This window comes from Stegodyphus dumicola, chromosome 1 (assembly GCF_044657685.1).
Source record: "Stegodyphus dumicola isolate Sdum_Otavi_A_Nest chromosome 1, ASM4465768v1".
Taxonomy (NCBI): Eukaryota; Metazoa; Arthropoda; class Arachnida; order Araneae; family Eresidae; genus Stegodyphus; species Stegodyphus dumicola.
Genome location: NC_140768.1, coordinates 39,659,879 through 39,684,670, shown reverse-complemented (window position 1 = coordinate 39,684,670; position 24,792 = coordinate 39,659,879). Strand labels below are relative to the sequence as shown.

At 34.4% G+C, this 24,792-nt stretch overlaps 1 protein-coding gene across 3 annotated transcripts in view; it reads left to right on the top strand.

Annotated features, from left to right (window-relative positions):
• The window catches only part of LOC118183418 (A disintegrin and metalloproteinase with thrombospondin motifs like), a 348,669-nt gene that overhangs the window by 250,398 nt on the left and 73,479 nt on the right, over nt 1–24,792 (top strand). For all 3 annotated transcript variants that reach the window (XM_085814080.1, XM_085814076.1, XM_085814075.1), the window contains exon 4: nt 8,885–9,093. In XM_085814080.1, coding sequence (XP_085670206.1) covers nt 8,885–9,093 — 209 coding nt within the window. The remainder of the gene's footprint in view (nt 1–8,884; nt 9,094–24,792) is intronic.

The window sequence follows — 24,792 nt, the reverse complement described above, 5'->3', positions numbered from 1 at the left end:
AATAACGTAGTCTCCTACTTGAATATTAACATCTGTATTCCCGAATTTTGAATTTCGAATTTGTTTTATTATGTATTTCCTATTTCGTGAAACTTTAACGAATTTTAGATTAACAAACTCAACGATTTCAAAGCCAGAAATGGCAAGACTGTACGGATATATTTTATGTATATATATATATATTTCCACGCGAGACCTTTTACCTAAAATTATAAAGATAGGCAAAATTGAAAGTTTACTTTTGGCCTCTCCGAACAAAAAGACACTGAAGCCTCTGATTCTCTCTTTCGAAGTCAGCAGAACTTCTACTTATATACTACTCCTTCTCATTTGCATTTAACGTAATTCTAAAAAAAACTTTCTGGTATGGAATTTGTAAGCTGAAATTAGAGAAATAGGAAAGTAGCTTAAAAAATAACTGTTATAAACTTCGAATAAACCTTACGAATGTAACTCAAAATAACTAGTTGATGTTTCTGTTATTGGAAGGCCCCTACTATGCTGCTATGCCCAAGTTCGAATCCTGAATGGCACATTAACATTTGTATTTATCACATCTACTTTGAATAAATAGATTTTCCTCTGTCGGAGAATCTTCCCGAGTGATTAAAACACTCTAACAGTCAAGGCCGTATATATATTTATATATATCGCCTAGAATATGTTTTGCGGTGTCTTTAAAACAGTATTGTTGCGTATGTACAGGTTTGTAATATATTGAAGGCACACAGGTCAGATAATAGGCTAATATAATTTATTATTTCAAAATAAAGACTTCAAAATGCTAGAATTTTTTGCAAAAATACTCGTACCGGTGTTTACAATATCACAGAGTACAATCGGTAATTATGCTTCAAACTACTAAGAACGTTAAACACAAAGCAATGCACATTGAAAGAAAGAGCTAACCCAGAAATTTCTTCGATCTCACACTGAGCTAATAACTCGTAACAATAACAACATTAACTAACAGAGAGGAGATGCTGTCTCCGGCCTTATATAGTTTCCAACCTACCGCCTAGATATTTCTAGTACTTTCTGCTTCTCGAAATTACTGGATAGCAATATGAGGGTCGAATTACGGTTGCAGCAAATATAGTGATCAATTACATGTATTCAATTTCAATACCTATTACTGTGATACAGAGACCGGACACTAAACCTGTCGTCCAATGGTCGCCAAGTATGGCCACTCTGGCTATTACTCGCCAAATTTGGCTACCAAATATGTAAACCGTTGTCAACTTGGCGATATCTCGCCAAATTACCGAGATACCCATTTACTCAATGTTAAATGAACTTGCCTCTGTATTCTTACTTTTCAGGCACAGCTTATCTCTTTTAGATTTTTACACAGAAAAATAAAACAATTTCACACATAATTGCACTAAAATCATCTATCTGTGTACTAAATTTTTAATAGTATGTATACATACATCTTGAAATTTGTCCAAGAAATTAAGGCAGTGTATTAATACCCATAAATCCAGTTATAAAGCACCAAAGGCATTTTGGCATTAAAATCAAGAAAATAACTTTTTCTCATCGCGCATTTTGAAAACTTGAAGTTTCTTAGTGAAACCCTTTTGCTGGTCAGATGATTAATAGCAGAAGTAAATGTTTATTGTCTTCGGTTCCTGGAAGGACACACACCAATTACTGTAAAGCGAGTTTTAGTTCTGGTCAAGTAGGCTAGTAAATCTTTGTATTATACCATTCTCTGAATCATCTTGATTGAACTTTGTATGATGATAAATAAAAGTTTCATTATTACAGCTAACATCTAAGGTTTCTTTTTAATGGCAATTTAAACTCTTTGACCTTCCATGATGCTTCATTGGCTGTTGAAATATGACAACTGCATCATAACCATTTAACACAGACACACAAAAATGAAGAAAAATTCCTTATGAAATATTCAAAGAAATGTGTTTTAAAAGGCATCGTGCATGATAGGAAAGCACGCCCTTTCCAAAAATGGGGCAGTGTTAAGGTTTTAGCTTTCACGATTCAGTATTAGTTAAAAAAAGAATATGCCCTTTTGATTAATGGTTAAAACGACCTTTTACAAACGCATAACTAGATTGTACATCTAAAAAGATGCATGAAAGGGCAAATGTAAGTATGACCTACACATAAAGAAGGTTATACAAGTGTCTTTTGATGTGTGCTGTAATATAGTTGTATTTCCAGTTGCAAATATATCCTGTTCCTGAAAACTAACAACGCTTCAGATGAGAGTTAAATATAAAATGAATAATCATCTGCAACTTGTTTTATGTTCCAATAAAGAAATTACTTTAGTACAGGGATTACGTTACTATAAGTTATTGCATGGATTTAAAAACATCGTATTTTAAAAATATTACACATATGATAATAATATAAGTATGCAAAGAAATAGTAGAAACTCATTAAATATATTCATTCACATTACAAATGTGGGTACCGTGCTGGTCACACGGCATATTTACAATTACAACCGACTTCTATTAATACCTTTTGTGATATTCCTCTGTCTGCTAGATTATAAGGTATTTCTCCTGCCTTCGTGGTGTAGTTATCTACACGCTGGGCGCGTATTACAGAGGTCCGTGGTTCGATTCCCTGCGAAGGCAATGCTCCTTTTTCATCTTTCCTGCTTCGAAATAACCTAATGTCTCTACAGTGGCGCCCGAACTAAAAGGGTGGTGGATGATGATTCTCCACACCCAGGCTTAGGCGATTGGTTCCCCTAAACCCCAATCGCCCTTTAAAAGGAAGTGTATATAAGGTATTTCTCCCCGCCTTCTTAGCGTCGTTTCGGGGTGTAATTGCTTGCAAGCTGGGCGCGCATTCCAAAGGTCCGTAGTTCGATTCCCGGAGAAGGCGTTGCTCATTTTTCAGCTCTCCTGCTTCGAAATAACCGAATGTCTCTACAAGGTGTCACAATTATTCATGTTTTCCCTGAGATTTATCAGTATTTTAGAAGTATGCACGAAATCAGTTTTTAACTTATCTTCATGGCGTTAAATCAAAAACAGGGAGCCAAGCTCTAAACAGTATGGCCTGGGCTCCAAACAATATGGACTGTCATTTGGATCTTCAGTGTTTGACCAACCATGCACATAATACAACATTTCTAGTGTGTTTGGACAATTTGATAAATTTCAGGCTCTTTTAAATAGTTATTGTTTTTGTAATACATTTAAAAATAGTGTTTGGAAATTTGATGAACATTTTATAGTAGTCTTATCGGTGAACAACCACGCTTATCAACATTCATACAAACAATAAAATAAACAGTTGTTTCAATATTTCCCGAAAGTAATTTAAACAACAAAAGATATGCGGAAGTGATAGCAGCACTTTACGAATTTTTGAAGATACTGAAACAGTGTTCTATTGTGTTTTAACTTATGTCTTTATTTTCCATTATGAATTGTATGATAGGAAAACCTTTTCATTGTATACGTAAGTGACAAGAAATGCACCTCTTCATCGAAGTTCCTTATCTCCTTCTTCTCTCGCGCTTCATAGAACGTTGACCCAAAATATTGGCCCAGTTCTCGCCTCTCATCTTTCCCCAGCTAATACTGCCCAATGACCATTCCATGAAACTTGTTTCCCGAGAATCGTATAGTTAAATGAATTATAAATATCTTTGAAGAAGTGCCCATCAAGATGATTGTGCGCTCCAGTTATAAAGTGAAGACAAATTTTTTATTAAAAAAATGTGAACCTTTTAAATTAGAAAATAAACTCTGTCCAGCTTTTGCAGCTTATTTTATAAAACAGGTTTCTGAAATAATGTTATTGAATTCTTACATTTTGAAACACCTCTGTCAATTTTAAACCTTTGCTAAGGAACTGATTTTTTTCAAAACAATATTAATCTTAGTCGAAGAGAAAAATTTACCCCCGTATAATATGTTTAAATCTATATATAAGCTGGTATTGACACTTTAAACGTATTTGAATTTCTTTACTGAGCTTTTATTTACACAATTTTTTTAAACTGTATTACGCGTACTTGCTTCTACGAAACTGGTGCTATCAAACTAAATAAAATTGTGCATCAAAATTCTTCTCAATTTAAAGACTTCGATTTAACAAGCACATATTCAAAGAGCTTCATCTTACTAAACTGAAGAAATTATATTGAAAATGCAATGAGAATTCAAGGCAATTCATTGTGTTAAAGCGTGAAAAAGTGTTAAATCATTAAAAAAAAATCTGAAAGCTTTCAGATTTTACATTACGCCCAAAGGGGCTATTTTTAACGTTTTGTGGTTACCTTTATTTAATAAATATCACATTCTTCGCACTTAAACCATAAAATTCAATTCAACAGCAATATCGCAAAATAATTTTCAAATGAAACATATCTAGATTTTCCGACACACAGTCTTACGCGCTAGAGATAAAAAAATTTTTCATACAGTTTTGCCATTGTGATGCTTCTTTGGCGAAATGAAGCAACTCCAATGATGGAACACAGCAATAACTTTTATTTAACACTCAAAATGGCGACATACAAACAAGAAGAGAAAACATATTCTATCATTTAAAAATAAATTACATTCTTCGTGCGAGAGTCATAATTAAGACTGTAATACTTCTTTATCAATTTTAGCCCATTCTGCTTGCCTTTCAAACAATAGCAAATATAGACTGATATCTCCTTTCTTGTCATCGAATTTCTGCATAAGGTGACGCAGCTCCGTTTTCGGCCGGATCTGTCCGGTATTTTGAGACTTTGTCTCTGCTTCAAGTCTTAATCTCTCTAATTCATACTGTTCGTTTCTTCTCCGCTCTTCTGCTTCTTCCTGTCTCCTACGTTCTTCTCTTTCCTCCCTCTCTTTCCGTTCTTCTATTATTGTGTCTAAAACTCCTTTGACGAAGACTTCATCATAATCTCTACTTTCAACAATTTTCTGTTTTAAATCAACTATTTTCAAATCTGCAGTCACATGAACTTCCAGTTCAGCTGCGAGATTTTGCAAATCTTCCTTACGAGCTCTTCCTAAGTAAGACATTGTTTCTATGTTTAAAATTAACGAACACTGTGTTCCTATATTTCCTCAAAATAGCTCAATTCAATTACTTTAATTAATTAATGCAGTCAGGAATCACGAAATTAAATGCACTTTGTTAAGTACGTATACCTCAAAAATGAAATATTTTATATGAAGTTCATTCTCTCTACCACATTAATTGTGATTAAAATAAGAATAATAACATAGAGCAATATATATATCTACGTCTGGACAACTAAAATGAATATTAACTATAATATCAAATACGGTAATAAAATAAGACAATTTATTATTAACAGGAAGTAATAATCTGGTATTACTAATATTGCGTTCAGTGATGAACTAATAAAATAAAGCAATTCTATATGAATAGGAAGTAACAATCTGGTATCACTAATATTATGTTCAGTTATGAACTAATAAAATAAAAATACGCACGATTATTCGATCTCCGTCGGTGCCTCCAAAATAATTAAGACTGTGATGCTTCTTTGGCGAAATGAAGCAACTCCAATGATGGAACACAGCAATAACTTTTATTTAACACTCAAAATGGCGACATACAAATAAGAATAGAAAACATATTCTATCATTTAAAAATAAATTACATTCTTCGTGCGAGAGTCGCACGAGGCACTCGAGTCTGGTTTCAAATATTGCCATTCACAAATACCTTAATGTTCATCTATTTAAATTATTTAAACTACAAGATTTTAATATTATTTAAATCTGTTACACCATTGCTCGCTTTGAAATCATTGAGTTTGTTAATGAAAAATTCGTTAAAGTGTTACAAAATATGAAATCGATAATAAAACAAATTCCGAATCAGGGCTTCCAGATGCCCATATTTGGTGGAGGATTACGTTATTCAAAATTTGATAGCTCTAGGTACCGTTCCTTTATAACGATGCGAGAAATATACATACATTTATGGAGGTTCTTCATCATTTAATTTGATTAAATCTAACGCAGAACGATAATATTTGGTAGCAACAATTTGAAAAATGAAACGGACATTTAAAGGTTTCGACGCAAAATGCCAAAACGAAATTAATAGCCCTTCTGGGCTAACGCTCTTTGGGATAAAAAGAAAAATTGGAAGCAATCAGCACGTGCATTTTGTTAATCTTGCGCTCATTTGTTAAGCTTAGCATGTTTTACTATAGGAATCTGGTTATATGATATTTCTGAAGAAATGTGACATAAAAAAAAGGAAATGAAAGTAAAAAAAAAAAAAAAAAAAAACATTATTTTCACAGTCTCCATTCACAGCTCCGTAAACCTAAACCTTGTTCACTAATTAACTTTGGACACAATTAAAATCGGTTTCATCATGTAGAGACATGAGATATTTTTTGGAAGCCGGAGAGATGAAAAATTAACAACCGCCTTCGCCGGGAATCGAACCACGGACCTCTGGAATACCGGCCCAGCGTGCTACCATTACACCACGAAGGCACGCTAAGGAAGTGGGAGAAATACCTTGTAATCATAAAGCTAAAATATAAAATGATTCGGAAATTAAATCTCTCTCTTTTTCGTATTTTTATCGTTTCCTGCAACTTCTTTTAAAAATAATGTAAATTTGTCTTTCAGAATTAAAGAAAAATTTGGAAACAACACGAAACCTTTGTTAACAAATGCCCTGCAATTTCGTTTACAAATTTAGAGCTAACTCATTGGAGGAACACGAATATATAGAAAGAGCTACATATTTTTCAGATTAGCTGCATGACTGGGATATGGTAAAGTGTTTAAATGTGTCAATGTACACGAAAATGCTTGTTGTTATGTAGGTTACTTTACGTTATAAATCATATTTTAAAACATAGATATTCATCAGTTGGGATTATCAGCCAAACCTTCAATCGAACTGGTCCGTGTGGGAAGACCAGTTACTCATACGACAATGAGGAATAGCAAAATAGGATATTTTTTACTATATATTTTGCATTTTTTATTTAGCTAACGAACAATGACGAAAACAATAGCATTAGAAATATGCAATGCAGAGGACGTCGTACATATGAGAAAGGGGAGAACTCAACGATTTGCTATGCTTTTAATGCTTTTTCTTTTAAAAGGGTTTTTTTGTCGCTTTCCTTTCTTTTTCTCGTTGAAGGGACATCTGCAAGATAAAAAGTAGGTAAAGTAAAATATTAACTTCATTTTGCTATAATCCCTTAACATTCCATTTTAAGTTGGTTAGTTCTCGTTTTCTGTCACAAAAATAGTAACTGTCTGTAATAAATCGCTCTGCACTGCGTCATTTGAAAGTTAACCTATGTCACATGATTCTCGTTCATGACTTAGGTACTTACGTAACGGTTCCGATAATAATAACTTAAAATTTGGAACCAAAACTTAAAATTACCAATTGAGAAATCTGAACTGAAACTAAATCATCCTGAACTGAGTTTTCATCCTGAACACGTCGCAATCATTTTCTCACTTCAGGTCGCATTCATCTGCTTGCTTTCGCTGCTGTACACTCTTTAACCCACCAAAATTAATTTCTGTAAATATGTAGAAAAAACACAAATATGATCAAAAAGGGAGAGAAGATTGCGCCCTTTGTACTATGTAATTCAAGTTAAGAATTTGCTCTTAAAGGTTATTTTGTCCAGAAAATAAAATTGCTGAATGGATCATGACTGTGATTACTTTTTTTATTATGTACACGTCTTCAACGTCCAAATTATTTCATTTATTGATATATATGTTACGGTGAAACACCGAAATCTGGAGAATGTAGACTTTCACCGGTGAATGTCAACATTCACATAGTCGCTTGTCCGAAATATTTTCCAAATACTCTTATTTCTGACTTACACCGGTGAATGTCGACATTCAACATGTACTAATAGTGAATGTGGAACATATAAAAATATTATATTTCCTTCTCCGTAATTCATTCGCGAAAAAACGCACTTGAGACTCAGAATAAGAACTTAAAAACATAAGAACTTAAAACACACAGTACATTCAAAATGAGAAAGGAAAATAATAGAAGTTATAAACTTACCAAATTATGTGCTTCAAATCTTATTTATTGCAACAACTTAAACTATTATGACACTTTGAATTGCACAAGAGGCCCTTGCTTTTACAACTGCATTTATTTCTGGAACACTTCCTTTTGGAATGGCAGCGTGTACATACAGTACTCCTCTCTTTTCGACCTACACCGGAGCATATCTGTGATTGTCGACATACACAGGTGAGGGTCCGAATGTACAAGAATGTAAAGAAATATTCGATCTTTCACCGACGTATTTGGTGAATGTTAACATTCTCCAGTGAAAGTTGACATTCTCCAATTTCGGTCTTTTACGGTAACATATATATGTAATCCACAATGAAAAACATTAGAAGGAATTATTAGCATAACTCTTTAGTGACATACCTCAAAGCTACTTTTCCTCATGGCAACCTTACAAATTCTATTTTCGGATTATACTACCTGTTGCTTTCTTCCTTTTTGCACTGAATACAACAACTTTATGCCTTAAATACCCGTCTACCAACAGCCAAGCAGCAAAGATCAGTTCAGATCAGTTCAGTTGGGAGGGGTTCGAATCCCAGGGAATGGGTTGGCTGCATGGGCGTTTTCGTTATTTCCCATGTGGAACGTGTATACGAGCTAGTTTCCCTTAGAAAGACCTCCACGACCCCTCCCTTAAGCTGGTAACTCGTGCTTTTCCGTAATAAAATAAATCAAACCAAACCTTAAATATCCACATATTTTATTAATAAAATACTAATTTACATTTTCTACATTATATCTTGCAGTATATGTAAATGTTTTGAGCACTCATGTTTATTTTCACTCACTTAATGAACGTTTCTATTTCACATTACAGTGCCAGAATACCAAGTAGTGCATCTAAGAAGCATATCAAAAAGGGAAGCCTCATCGGATGACGTTAAACAAATCCACATGGCAGCTTTTGGGAAGAAGTTGCAACTCAACTTGCGCAAAAACGCTGATTTCGAACACCGAATTCGCAGAATGAAAGTCCTTATGGCTGAAACAACAGGTCAAGGCCAACTCAAGTACCACGAGCCTCAGGTAAGTCAGTCGATCCTTGCCCCAAGAATTGCTTAAGCGTTTAAGTTTCGTTTCAGGAAATAAAAACAAATCATTCCACTTTTAAGTCTAAAAATTTCTACGTGTCATTTATCCTAGATCCTACAGTAAAATAATATTTTGCGAACATTTTTCCTATGCGAAATCAGTTAGTTATTTTTATAAATAAATAATAATATCAGTTAATATAAAATACAGTCGAACCTTCTTATCAGGAACTATCACCTAAAAATCTAGTGATCGCTAGTGAATCCCAGACTTATTTCTCATTGTAAATGATAAAAACATCAAAATATGTATTAATTATTATTATTCCTAAGGTTAAACAAAATCAGGTTAAAAATGAAGATCAAATACCTGATATCTATTTATACAGAGGCTATTCGCAGCCTAGATTTAGACGATTTTGGTAAGCGGTAATAAAAATTCGTTTGCTGCAAAAGAAGTAACTGCAATTGTACTATGTTTTTACAATATAAAATTATCGTCTGTGGCTTGAAAGTTTTGTTTTTAGTCAAAATGGCGAATTTAATAAAGCAGTGGGTCGAAGGCTACATTTACGCTCTTTCCGAAGAGAAATATGCATACTCCGTTATCCAAAAACAATGTGAGAGTCGTGGTTTTGTGATATCTAAAGCGTCGATAGGTAATATCATCAACAAGAAAGGACAAAAACGTCAAATTAGGGCTTAAAGTGGGACAAAAATTCCAAACAAGTATCCAAGGAAAATACGGACATCTTCGACTATTGCAAGGTACGTTGTTTAATGTTAAACGAAAATCCCCCTAGTCAAAGGACAGTTGCAAAATCATTAAAATGCTCGGTGTCCATTGTAAACAAAATGATAAACGTTGATTTAAATCTTAAGAAAGCGAACAAACGCAATGTGCATCGTCTTCTTCGAAAGCATATCGCTCAACGCAGGACACGCTGCAGAATTCGATATGAAAAACACTTATCCAAAGAAAAATGGAAAACAATTGTCACAATAGATGAAGCATGGGTTTATTTAAATGATTTTAACAAAAAAAAAAGCCTTTATTATCATAAAAGGGGAGAAAAAAAATTTAAGCACATGGTTCAAAGAACCGAAAGAAAGTTTTTCTAAGGGATTCATGATTGTTCCTGGTTTTTCTTATAATGGCAAGTTAAAAATAAAGAGAGTGCAAAAAAAAATGTCAAGATTAACTCCAAACACTATCAGGAACATATTTTATCGCCAATTTTTCTGAATGAAATACCATCGCTTTACCCACAGTGCCATCCATCTGTGAGACTCCATCAGGACAAAGCTAGCAGTCACACATCAAAGTTCACTGTAAATTTCCTGAAAGAAATGGAACAAAAAACTGGTATCAAGGCCATCCCCTTCACTGATATCCCTACTAAATCTCCCGATGTGTCACCTATGGATTTTTGTGCTTTCGGACTTTTAAAAACTGCGTTATGCAAACGTTGTCCCAAAACCCTAACAGGACTCTGGAAAGCTGTTCGGGAAGAATGGGATAGAATATCTCTTCTGCCACTTCAAAAGGCATTATTATCCTGGAAATTGCGGTGTCCAAAAATAGTTCAGAATAAGGGATGTCAAATAGAACATTTAAAACACAAGAATTTTATGTAATTTAGTTTTGTGAATACAATATACATCGTCTAAAAATGTGTGAACAGCCTCTGTATATGTATAAACGTTCCCGATATATGTACCCCTAAGCGGTCTATTAGCTCAACCAGTCGAAATAAAATTTCAGATATTACTATCGGAAGTTATGCGCTCCAGATTATGGCGATTTAAAACAATACAGCTCTCACGATTACGGTTTCCGTGAAAAGATTTCGAAATTTTCGAAAGGTAACGCAAGGTAACTTTTTCCCTGCATAAATTGATTAGTGCATTAAATAACCATAAATAGCGTTGGTCAGATGCACGTACAACAAAAGTTGCCGGTCTAAAACTTTTGCAAAGAGCATTGTAAAAGGACCAGTGACAACGCAAGAGGCTAGGAGCGGTGGAACTTTTATTGGAATAAAGAGTTTTCAACCTGTACAATGTTTCAAGATAAAGTCATATCCCGTAACTTTGCGGTTTCGTGGCAATCGTTATCTCCCGACCTCACTCCGATATATTTCACGTTCTGGGGTTTCCTGAAATCTAAGGTGCAGACATTAAATCCAAGAGATTTGTCAGAATTGAAAGATGCCATGAAACGTTAAGTTATACAGAATCAGCCTGCGATGTTACGTTCGTCATTGCTGTCAACAATCTTCCACATGAAATACATTAACGTCTGAAAGGCGGGCAATTTGAAAACTTGTAATTCCACTAAAAGTCCCCCCCCTCCTCTCTTGCATTGTCATTTGTCTTAAGATATTTTCTCCCTCCATTTTGCATGCCTTCGTTGTTCGTTCGAGTCCCGGCGAAGACAATGAACATTTTTAACATCTGCTGCTTGAAAAATACCTAATGACTCTACAGTACAGCCCGAACACGTTCCGATCACGTTCGGGTCACCAAATGGGGCAATGGTTTATGCCACCAGACTCCACACTTGTCAGAAGGAAGGTCGAGGATTTTTGCAAACATAAAATTAACTTTATTTAAAATTTGAAAGTAAAATACTAAACTAAATACATGGTGAAAGCCGATGTCAAATGTCGACCACGGACAAAGAGGAAGAGGAAAGTAATCTTTTGCTATGATTTAAATAGAACGCATGCAGTAGACATAAAAAATTACTACGAACTAAGCTTTAAAGATTGGCAAAATTTAACTTTGCTAATGGAAATGGTTTGAGTAAAAGGCTCGATGAATTTCTAGCTCGGAAAATTTCTAACAAGTTTTCTATTCAGCGTCAGCACCTTTCTTTCAGCATACTCTCTAGCTCAATTGTTACTGGTATAAGGTATTTCTCCCGCCTTCCTAGAGTGCCTTCATGGAGTAGTAGTCAGCACACTGAGCCGATATTTCAGAGGTCCATGGTTCGATTCTCGGCGAAAGCGGTTGCTAATTTTTCTTCTCTTCTGCTTTCAAAAATACCTAATATCTATACAGTGGAGCCTGAACTAAATGAGTTTTGGACGATGATTCTCCTCACCCAGGATTTGGCGATTGGGTCCCCTAAATACCCCAGTCGCCCTTTCAAAGGGGGTGTATATAAGGTATTTCTCCCACCTTCCTAGAGTGCCTTCGTGGTGTAGTAATCAGCACACTGTGCCGGTATTTCAGAGGTCCGTGGTTCTATTCCCGGCGAAGGCGGTTGCTAATTTTACATCTCTTCTGCTTACAAAAATACCTAATGTCTCTACATTGGTACAATGGACATATAGTACCATCCACTGAGAAAGCTAGAAAAGAAGAATCAAAGAATAAAAGAACTTTTGTCTTAATCAAATTTTTATCACGTTAAACCATCAATTTGTATACTTTCCTTGTGTCCATTTTTAGGAAAATATTACCTCTTCAGATTCTCGTTTTTTTTTTTTTTTTTTTTTTTTTTTTTTTTTTTTTTTTTGCTCATTTTAAACACAAAATTCAGCGCATTGAAGTTCATTGTTAAATGTTGCTCAAAATGGTTATTTATTCTTAGAAACATAATATTTGGAATTAGAAACATATTTTATTGATTCCGTTACTACTAACAATCGTTGTAAAATTTGTCAGTTGCATGCATTATAAATTACATGTATTATAATACATTTTTATAACTAGTGTAATTATAATCATAATAGTTAGAAATCTTACTAAAAGTTTCAGACTATTCTGTGCCAAGAGACCTAATATATGGCACTGCAAACATATTGTATTGTTACGTAACACAGTGTTGTAGATGTTCATATCAATTGTATATGTTGTAAATTAAATTAATTTAACTATCAACCGCGACGAGAGCTCTCAAGTTACCAAGGCATGTGGTCGATTACTGCTGTGGTACGTTGCATAACATAATGTAATATTAAACAAAAAAAATTTGAAAGACTGGACTATAGGTATTTCTATCATCAATATAATTAACATGAATAAAATCTATTATCGTTTTCATAACTTCTATAAGAAAGATGAGTAACGCATGGCGGTAAAAACATCTTAAATTAATTAATAATAATGTAGACATTAATAATGACATTAAGCAATACGTATAATAGTGTAGTTTTTTCCATGTGTAGTGTAATTTAGTTTAAAGTTATATATTAAAAATCATATGCTGTTTGTAATAAAAACATCTCGCAGAGCTGCTAAGTTGCGAGCATTATGGCAGCATACAGCAGTTTTTGGTACGGGACTTGGTAATTACCAGAGATCTGACATTTTATTAAACTTTATTATAATTAATTTATCTTTCAGTTTAAGGAAACAGAACTTTCTTAATAAATTGAACGTTTTTAAAACAATAAACACATTCCTTAAAATTTATATCTTTAATATTCGACAAAAAAAAAAAACCTGAATTTGGTGTTGATTTTCATTAAAACTCTCTTTGAAATGAGACACAGATTTGCCATTTGCAAATATTTTTTGCAAAAATTCTTTTGCTGCTGAAGCAGAAGAACCCGTGTCTGGTATTTGTGGGATGTGTTTCTTTTCCATCTGAATTTATAGCTTCATTTAATTTTTTAAAATATTGCTTTCAGTTGATATAAAAATTTGTCTAACTGATAATTTTATGACCATATGCATCATTATTGTAATTATTAAACATGTTCCTAATGCCAAATATTACATATCTGGGTACAAAATAAGAGTTTGGTTGTTTTAAATAAAATGTCTCGTTGATATAATTTAAAATATATTTAATTTATAATGTATCCTACTAATAATTTTTATGAGGTTTACACCTTGTTGTAATGTATAAAAGATGTCCCCATGTTTTAACTATTACAATATACTGTCAAATATATTTATTTTGCCATTAACTTTATATAGCTTGTAAAAACCTTTAAACATCTCTTTGGCTTAGGCATACTTTTCTTTCTCGTAGCTTATGGATGAATGGAAAAGCACAGTTAAAAGAAATTTAACAAAACTGTCCTCTTTGTTTCACAGTAATACTTGACCGGATCTGCGTTTTTAGTATTTTAGAAAACTATAGACACAACTATGTTTCAATTCAATTTACCCACAACAAATTTAGAAACTTTTTAAAACTATCTAAATAATTACATGTAACCAGTTAAAGCATGTACTTGCATGTATAAAAGAATTTTACTTGCTAAATATAAATTTGAATTTTTTTTTTCAAACCGCGGGAACATTCCTATTCGACACTGGCCACTAAGAAGTGGTAGCCATTTTACGGAAAGTTACAACCATGCCTTCGCCAGGATCGAAACCGTCGCCCTACAGTATCGCAGTCGGCTTCCCTAACCACTATACCACCTGGGCGTCAACATCTAAAATATATCTTTTCATTTTGGGGATCTATATGCTACATTATAATACGTTACTAAGGCATTTCTCATCTACATGGTCTGGCAAACAGTTAGCTACAGAATACTATTATTCATTTGGGCATAAGATCTTTAATTTGCTTTCCATAATATAACTGTAGTTATACAATATAAGGGTATAATTACATTATATACTTCCTCATGACGGGTGTCAAGGTTGAAAATAGTCATTTAGAAACCAGTTACCTCAACCAGTTAATACTTTACATCATTGTATTATTTTAATAATATATTTAATTGATATAATTGGTAAAGTCGTAGTATTTCCTCATTAACATTTGTACCATTATTGCAAAAAAATGAAGATTCTTTCCTTATATAGCAAATACGTAGGTACAAAATGAGCGTTTTCGTGCAGCCAAAGAAGCATGTTTTTTTCCTCCCCTTTTAATAACTTCCTCCAAATTTATCTATGTTAAAAGGTCAATTAGGAATCGGTTCCCGAATTTCCAATTCAGTTGCCATTTAGAGTCATCTTCTTAACCTTCGTTTGATATATTACGGGTCTCAGGGTCATGGTTTTCACGTTTTACTTAATGACCTTTCTTATTTATAACTGGAACATCATATGTGTCTTGGTGCCATCATTGTTTTTAGGGAAAATACTGAGCCCACGTTTTATCTTAAAATAAAATTACTGGCAATTTCTATAAATATCTGATTATATACTTGAGAGGTATTTGCAAACGAATAACGGGAGCAAGCATAAAACACAACCATAAATGTTTACCACTACAACGTATCAATTAAAGGCTAACTACAGCAAATCAATACAAAACATCTTGTTTCCAATTAGGAACTGTATAAAACTGTACTTATTTATTTATTTATTTTTCAATATTTGGGTGTTCTTAATAGCACATAAATTCTTTATTTCATTAGGGGAGAACCAAGATACACGCAGTGTCTTCGTTTCTTCTCACCTTAACAAAAACTTACACATGAACTAGAGTGACAGAATTCATAGACTTAAGAAGTTTGAACTTTAAATAAAAAAGGAAAAGACAGGAGTTCATAATGGAATATTTAACTAGCATTTTTCGTATATAGCAAAATTCTTATAATATTTTTAAAAAGCTGGACTATTCAGAATTTTTATTTAAATAAACCCAAAACAAATGATTAAAAAGAGATACTTTTTTAAATTTGTTTCCAACAAGAATAAAAAATTAATGAAATTTAACAAGTCATAATGAGAACGAAAGAATAACAAAAGCAGAGTACGCTGGCGTGCAAAATTTAAGAACGAGATGGTTTTCCCAATGTAACATCGCGCAGAAATGTTCCACGTCAATCCAAATCACACCATAAAATCCCCAAAAAATGTGAAAGTATAGTACAAATGAGAAAAACCTATCTAAATCAAAAGGAAGAAAATCTTATGAATCAAAAAGACAAAAAGCAACTTTGTTGAAAAGGTAGCTCCAAGCACAACTAGAAGGAAGACAAAAACGACCATGTGATAGGCACCTGAATCCAGAAGAAAATCCAATCTTTAGAGAAGGGAATACGATCGTCCCTGACTATGATGCAGACGTTACAATGTCGGTCTATGCTCAGGACAATGTTGACAAGAAGCTGTTGAGGCAGCGCAGTCTATTATCTTTTAGGGTCAATTTTAGCTGCGTCAACTGTTGCGGACGGCTGATCACATGCTGCCAAGGTCTCATGCCTATTCTATGAAATTTAGATTCGAGGACCTTACAGGCCAATCACTGCATTGAATAGTTTCGTTCCAAGAGCTCTGGGACAGCTACTGTATGATGAGGTGTAGCGTTATTGTCCATAAAGAGGAAGACCTGACTCACAGCACCTCTAAACGGACGCACGGGAGGTAAGAGAATCTCGGTACAATAGCGGATACCGTTGAGGCCAGTACGGCTACTAAACATAATACCACCCCAAACGAGAACTCCAGCACTTCCAAAACGAAACTTTTCAATGATGCTGAAGTGGCAAATGCATGTTCCTTATTCCCTTCAGATGTGTATCAATCCAGAATCGCTCTTGAGATTAAACCGACTCTTACCGTAAAGAGCACTCGCTCCATTCCTGCTGTGTCCAATTTTTGTTTTCCCGGCACAACAAAAACCGGCGTTGCCGATCAACAGGATGTAATGCACACATCGTATTTATCGTCGTGCATGTCGGCCACGTTTGTGAAGCCTCCTGGCTACGGTAAAACGTGACATCGGACGTCCAGTCGTCTGTTGTACTTGCCTTGCAATTTCTTTCGATGTTTTTTCTCATTTGTAAGGCAACATACTGGTCGTCCGTCACCGTTGTTACACGTAGAAGACCCCTGTTGAAAGCTCAGGCAGCTCTTTCTGAGCGTTTGAAATCTCTCCAAGTTAGTGAAACAACCCTGTAAACGGTTCTGAACTCTCTTGCCTCATTTGCCAAACTTCGATCTTCTGCAAACTCCTCGATGACACAAGATCGGGTGAAATCATTCAGATGGTTGCCTGTTGACTATATCATATAATAAGGTTATATGAAATTTATAAAGGTTATATGAAAAGGGTACAAAAGTTATATGAAATTTGTTAAACTTAAAAAAGGTTTATGTTATTCAGACATTGACGTTAACAAAATCATTACAGGTCAAGACCCGTTTTCGTTCTATTTTAAAAGGTTTAAATTACAAGATTCTGACCTTTGTGATATCTGTAAAGAACCGGGCACTGCGGAGCATTATGTGGAAACATGTAAATATTTTACTGATCTCAGGAACGAGTTTAAGAAAAATGATGTTTTTAATATATATGAGATGTTTGTTTGTTGAAGGTGTTGTTTCTAGCTTGCTCTAGCGAAGCCCGCAAAAAGGCCAAGTCTGCCAGGACGTAAAGTCTGCCAGGACGTAAAGTCTGCCAGGACGTAAAGTCTGCTGCGTCCCTCATATCATATCATATAGTAGTAGCAGTCCGATGTCGATTTAAATCACTGTACACCATGCAGTAACTTTCATCGGAGTGGTTTTATATCCTTTCAATTATCCTTTCCCTATGTCATGTATCCTTCCCTATGTCTCCTTTCCCTATGTCTGATTGATCTTTCGGCCCTTGTTCCGCTTTTATGCTAATTTTATCATTTCGTCCTTAATTTTTGCAAGCAAGTGTATTTTAATGACAGCTACTTAATAATACCCAAACTTGATTAAAGAGGAAACATCTTGTGGCTGACAAACAATACTGCTAACAAGAGTGTAGAGAAAGGGGCGGGAAATGGGCAAATGCGAACCCACCTAGCGTTTGCAATACAATATATTTTATGATATCATTGGTTTCATTCCCAGTCATCCGCAATAAAAGGACTATTATAATATTTTTTATACTCGCAGATTGGCCTGCCTTGGAGTTCAAATGCCTTCAACGATTAATCAGTTTTATTATTTTAAATTAAAACTTGGCTGTCCACTCTTTCCTTCACTTGAGAGAAATGTGCAATGAATGTTTTTCCCAGAGATGTTCAAGTCCTAATTTCGGTATACAAATTTCCTGTAGTAGTAGTAGTATTTAATTATGGCAAAGCACACGAGGGCTATCTGCCTAAGGGGAGGGATGCCTTCGTAAAGGACTTTCTAAGGGAAACTGGCTCGTATACACGTTACACATGGGGAAAACCACGAAAACGCCCATGCAGCCAGCCCGTTCGCGGGATTCGAACCTCGGACCGAACTACCAGTGTTCAGCGACTTTACCGCTCGGCCGCTGGTGGGCACAAATTTCCTGAGGCATATAAAAATTCCTGAAATCCAGTTTACAAATTATAATTGCATTATCTCAGATAAGTGCTTGGTGAAGATAAAAACTTTGAAGACGAAATTTTGGAAGAAACTTAATGATTTTTTGTTGCAATGAATCTGAGTATTAAAGCTTGTGATAAAGTAAAAGATATAATGCACATTTGTAACTAGGAAAAAAACATATCCTTGATATCGTAAAGTAGAAAAGAAACTCTCAACAGTTATTCCCGATGTTTAAGAATTACTAAATTGAAATGAAGAGGTAATATGATTAGAGAAAGACAAGACCAATAAAAGCTATAGTACTTTATAAAATCAAAATATTTTTGATGTAGCAATTCAACAACAGCCAATAAAACAGTGCTAAAAGCATATTGAAAATGCAGATCAAATAACACAGGGCAGGATAGAAATGAGCAGACAAAGGATTCAGCTATATGCATAAACAATAAATAAACGAAATTCAACTTATTGTTTGCGTAAGCTTTAAGTTTAGCTTCCCATAGCTTCAGATTTAGGTTTGCCGTAGCATTGTTAACTTTAGGTTTTCCATATTAAATCTATTACATACATTCTGGAAGCTTGCCAGTTTACTCTAAATCTGTCTTGGGAAGTGGACTTTTCAAAATGAAAATTATTAAAAGCTATGAAAATTTTATTATAATCTAGATTAATTTTGTATGAAATGGTTCAGTTTAAGTTCTTCATTTTCATTTTCAAAGAGTTCATTTCTGTGGCACTGTAGACAAATGGCAGTTTTAAATTACCTGTGCTTCCATATATTCAGTTCTGGTGTCTAATGTTTAGTGCTATTAATGGAAAAGTTTAGCGAATTGGGTATGAAGTAGTGCATTTTATGAAAATATTATAATATTCTGATAGAAAAAGAAACTAATGAAATGGAGATTTTTAGCAAAATAAAAATTAAATTCTAACAGTCTTTAGGGAATTTAATAATAAAACAGCATTATTTACTCCATTAAAAATTACACTTAAAAAATTATTGTACAAACATTTCTGATACAGTGTTGATGAATTATCTTTATTATCTTTGTGCAGTACTGCAGCAAATATTTAGTTTACGTAAAAGAGCAATGAAAAGAAATATGCCTGTGTTGAGTAAAATTCTCAACTCTGTTAAAAATTAATATCAAACATATTTTTCATGAAATAATTATACGCCGTGTATAACCTAAAACAAAATAAATATATCTATTTCATTGAGCTAAAGTATATTACACGTGAAATTCAGATGCTGTTAGTACTCATTATCTGATAACATCGAATATGTATTAAGCTGTGGTTCGTTCGTAAACATTTCACCTTTTCTATTTTCAGCCACAGAAAGTCATTACGAATATCTAACCATCTAACCTAGTTTACGTCCGAAGTAACTAAACAGGATGTAATCTGATAAATCCAATAAATTCACAACCAGTTGGCAAGTTTTAAAGAATAGTTCGTTCATTCGTATGTGTAAGTCCATCAAAATAAGTCGGCTACATTAGTTGGTGTCAAATATAATAAGATTTCCTAACAGTGAAATGTGATGCGAAATTCAAATGTAATCTGTATGTATGGACACGCATATTTATTCTTTCTTCCTAATCCATTGTTCTGTATGAATTTATATAATGCGTACGAGTAGGTAGTTATCTGGTTTTCCACATGGTAACTGTGACGTTTCATGCTATGAAATATGTACATCATTAGTGGAAATAAAGAATGGCTTGTTTTCGCATACCAGTATCTAACTTCATTTCTTCCCTTAGGATTAAATATGATGGAATACTCATAAAAAGGGCAATATACTTTATCAAAATATTTTCAATTGCTGTCTTAAATGTCCTTTTCTTCACAGATTCGTTGAATTTTTTATATACCATACTAGCAATTATACGGCCAGCCTTTGGCTTTTAAATGTACCAGAAAAATGCCTGAAGGGAACACCAAACGTTAAATTTAAAAACTGAACGTTCAGTTTCTTAATCAAAAACTCATAAATGCTATACAAAATATGAAATAAAAAATAAATACAGAACCAAAAAAGAAAAGAAAATCTGAAAGGTTTCAGATTTTAAATTACTTTCACACGGGCGTTTTTTTAAATATTTTATGTGTTACCTTTATTTATTAAATATCGTATTCTTTGCACTTAAACCATAAAATTCAGTTCAAGAGCAATATCACAAAATAATTTTTAATTTAGCATATGTTTAGAATTTCCGATACACAGTCTCATGCGTTGGGAATAAAAAATGTTTTTTCTGTATAACGTTGCCATGGCTCGCTTTGAAATCCTTGAGTTTGTTAATCACAAATTCGTTAAAGTTTTACAAAATGTGAAATCGATAATAAAACAAATTCCACATTTCAAATTTGGGCTTCCAGATGCCCATATTCGCAATAGGATTATGTCATTCAAAATTCCATGGCTCTAGGTACCGCTGATTTATCACAGCGCGAGAAACATACATATATTTATGCAGATTCTTCATCATTTAATTTCTCCAAATATAATACAGGGTGATAATATTTGCTGGCAACAGTTTGAAAAGTGAAAGGAACATTCAGAGATATTTGACGCAAAATTGCAAAACGAAAATACTAGTCCCTCAGGTACAAAGTCCCTTTGGACTAATAATAAAAAAATTCCGAATTCTTAATTTGCGCTTCCAGATGCCCATAGTCGGGTGGAGACGTGCGTTATTTAAAACTTGATGGCTCTAGGTACTGTTGTTTTATCAGAAAGCGATAAACATACATACATTTATGCAGATTCTTCGTTATTTAATTTTTTTAAATATAATACAGGGCTCTAATATTTTGTGGCAACAATTTAAAAAGTTATTCTCCGTTTATAGTGAATCAAAGCAAGATGACAAAACGAAATTAATAGTCCTTGTGGGCAAACTGCACCTTTGGACTAAAACTTTTAACCAAATACTATGGCTATTGCAAGTTAAATCAGTTATAAAGCAGAAACTCTGTAACCTATAAATTGATAAACACATGATAATAATACTTACCAGTTATTATTCAACTGAATGCTTTGTAAAAAATGAGAGTCAGCATTTTTTATCTAATTCTTAGAAATGTAATTCAAAAATCCTCTACCGATAAATCAACAAGGTAACTCTCTCCTACATACTGATCTACAAACCGATGGCTACTTGATACTTTGAACTCCAAACTGTACTGAAACAATGTTAATTGTTCAGTCAAAATACCTTATACTTCTAGCACACTTTTTTTCGTTAAAATTAGTTTGCTTTCCTTTAAAATTAAAAGTTTTAAGTTTTTTAATTAATAATTTTATTGTATTCTTTAAAAAAGGCATTTTTCTTTTATTTCATCTATATATATATGTAATAATAAAATTCCATAGTCAAGAATACAATTAAAATTCTAACTGTATGTTCTTTTCATTTTTAATGGCGACGTTCTCTTATTTGAAAGTACGTGGAATTAAATCCACAGCCCAAGTTGTTTCCCCACTTTTTCTACACGTACAGTTTTAGAATGTTCTGGAAATATTTCAAGCCAACTGGATTGGCTGATGAGGCTGACGTCATTTCATGGAAGCTCCGCCTTTCCAGAGGCTATAAAAAGACTCGCAAAAGGAATATCGGGGCTTTTTCTTAAATGTCACGATGCAGTAAACCTTCATACAAAATGTTATTAGTAGTTCTTTTTTATTTACTCCGGAGATCAGATTTTTGTAATTACTATTTTCTCCTGAAATATAATAAATGGATTCTGTTTTTTAAAACTATCGTCTGATAATTTAAGCTACGACTACATTGATGATTCTTCAGCAATCTATTTATTCCTGACAAACGTTGGTACATCACATATATATATAAAGAAGAATGTCTGTTCGTTTGTTCGCGATACACTCAGTCACTACTATAGCTATCGTCATCAAACTTTCTATAATTCTTTTCTGGGTCCTGGGAAAAATCGACGTCCACATTTTTAGAAAAAAATTCAATCGCTCGCTTGCCACAGGCAGGCTATGGAACTGATCAATAGAATTGCAGCATTGCAAAACACTCAATTAATCGGTAGCGAAGACGGACAAAGGCCGTCTGAGAGCGCATGCACTAGCATTCACATGTTTTATTCTATGTTTCATCTATATTTTCTCTACCTTTGTGGATACACGCTTCTTCAACCTGCACTTTTGCCAAAATCAAGGTCATAGCACCTGTTCACGCTCACAATCACCCATTAAGTGTTGAAATTAGTAGTTGGTTGAACCACCCCTGGGCGGCAATGCATGCTTGAATTCGTCGAGGCAAGGAGTGGTAGAGGATGTCATCCTGCGACACAATTCTGCCAGGCATTCATCAGTTGTCGCTCCAGATCTGCGATATTTTGTGGTGCCGGAATCTGGCAGCCTACTATGTCCCAGACATGCTCAATTGGTGAAATGTCTGGTGACCTTGCTGGTCAAGGAAGAGTATCAACCGCATGAATACAGTTCAGAGATATGCGAGCGGTATGTGGCCTGGCATCATCTTATTGGAAAATGGCCCCAGGATGACGTGCCATGAAGGGGAATGCAACCGGCCACAGGATGGTATCAATATATCGTTGAGCTGTTAAAGATGTACGGAGGATGACTAAAGATGACCTGCTGTCATAAGAAATAGCGCCCCACACCATCACACTAAGGATTATGGCTGTATGCCTTTGTAAAGCAAAGATTGATTGGGACCGTCCTCTCCAGACACGAACACGGTGGTCATCTGTTTCAAGAGTGAAGCGCTATTCATCCCTGAACACTATACGATGCCAGTCTGATGGCAGCTATGCTGATAGGCCGGGACACCACTCCAGATGACTCCGTCGATGTTGTGGGGTCAAAGACAAACGTCTGTGTGAGCGTAACTCCGCCTCAGACAAGCGCCGTGAGATGGTGGACGGTACCCCGGGAGGTATAGACGTGGCTGTAGTGCGTTGAATAGTCGATAATGATACCGTTGGGGCGGTTCGGGCTTAGCGAACAATCATCCTATCTTGCCTCGCAGTTGTGTTCCTTGGCCTTCCAGAGCCTTCATTTCGTGGGCAATTTTCTTGTAGCAATCATTGCTGCCAACATCTTTGCACAGCAGTATCTGTACGCTGCAGTTGGCCGCCTATTGTTCGGTATGACCAACTAGCTTCACGCAACTCTACAATGCGACCACGTTCGAAGTCGTTTACTTGTCTGTAAGGGTCTTCGATATCGTCGTAATGGCATTAGTTGCTTCTTTACGGAATTACAATGGCAGAAACAAAAAAAAGGTAAATTTTCCCCCTCTGTTACTGGTTTTATACTTTGAGAATTTCGCGCTATGATCGCGATTCCCGTTCATTTGCCTTAAAACTTTGATCATTTGCATGTTCGATCAAGCTGTTTTTGCATACCAAATTTCGTCACGATAGCAAAAGTCCTTCTTGGTGCTTCGGTGTTTTTGCAAACTACTGTATATGCATGCAACAAGTACAGAAAGGAAAAGACATATAATGCCAGGAAAGTTTTGAAGGAATATCGGCTCAATCTGAAACGAACAACTCGAGATCCTAATATCAAATTTATGGAGGAAATAAAATTAAAATCACATATTTTCATCGATTTCTAATTTGTTTTGAAACAAAAACATCGATTGTATCAACTAATTTCGATTAATGATCGATTAAACGTGACCAGAGAACATCGATTATTTTTTCGAGTTGTTTTATTGATTACTGATCAATTAAGATCAATCTTTTGCCACATTTCGTCGACTAAAATTGAATATAGGTGACATGCGCTAGCGGTTTTTAATAATGTCAGGATTTTTAATAAAAATAACTCATAGCAGAAGAAAACACCCTCATCCGATTTTGTTACATCGAAGATCAATAATTAGAGAAGGATTACAGCAGTATCGTTCTCTTCGTTGTTAAATATATTACTCTCAATCTAGTAACTTAACTGGCATCGGGTACTTCCGCTAGTTAATAAAATAAAAGTCAAAACAAAATTTAATTTTATATTAGAAGTGAAACCATTTTTGGAATGACAAGAGAAATATATATATATTCGGAAATAAGACAAAGTATAATTCCTGAATCGGGTCCTTTCGTTTTCACTAGACGAATTTCTTTGTTAGTAAAAATTTCGTTACCATTTGCAAGAAACATTTGTTTCAAGCTTCACGCGCGAGCTATTTACTGAAAACATAAACAGTCGTGCTTTATAATACTTAACTCTTTTCCTTATAAAACAATTAAAGAATTAACAAATTTCCCCGTGCGTGTTATTGCTGCATACCAAATTAGCCCAGCTGGCAAGTGGAAGATCCAGAGTACAAATCTCGGTGGTGTTCCCATCGATGTGGTTTCCTTAATTAGCAGTATTAAAGAGATCATTAACCATAATGTTGGTTTATGACAAATGAATATTTTTTTCCATTTTTGCATTGATGGTTTTTTGATTGATGGTTCTTTTATTTCGTGA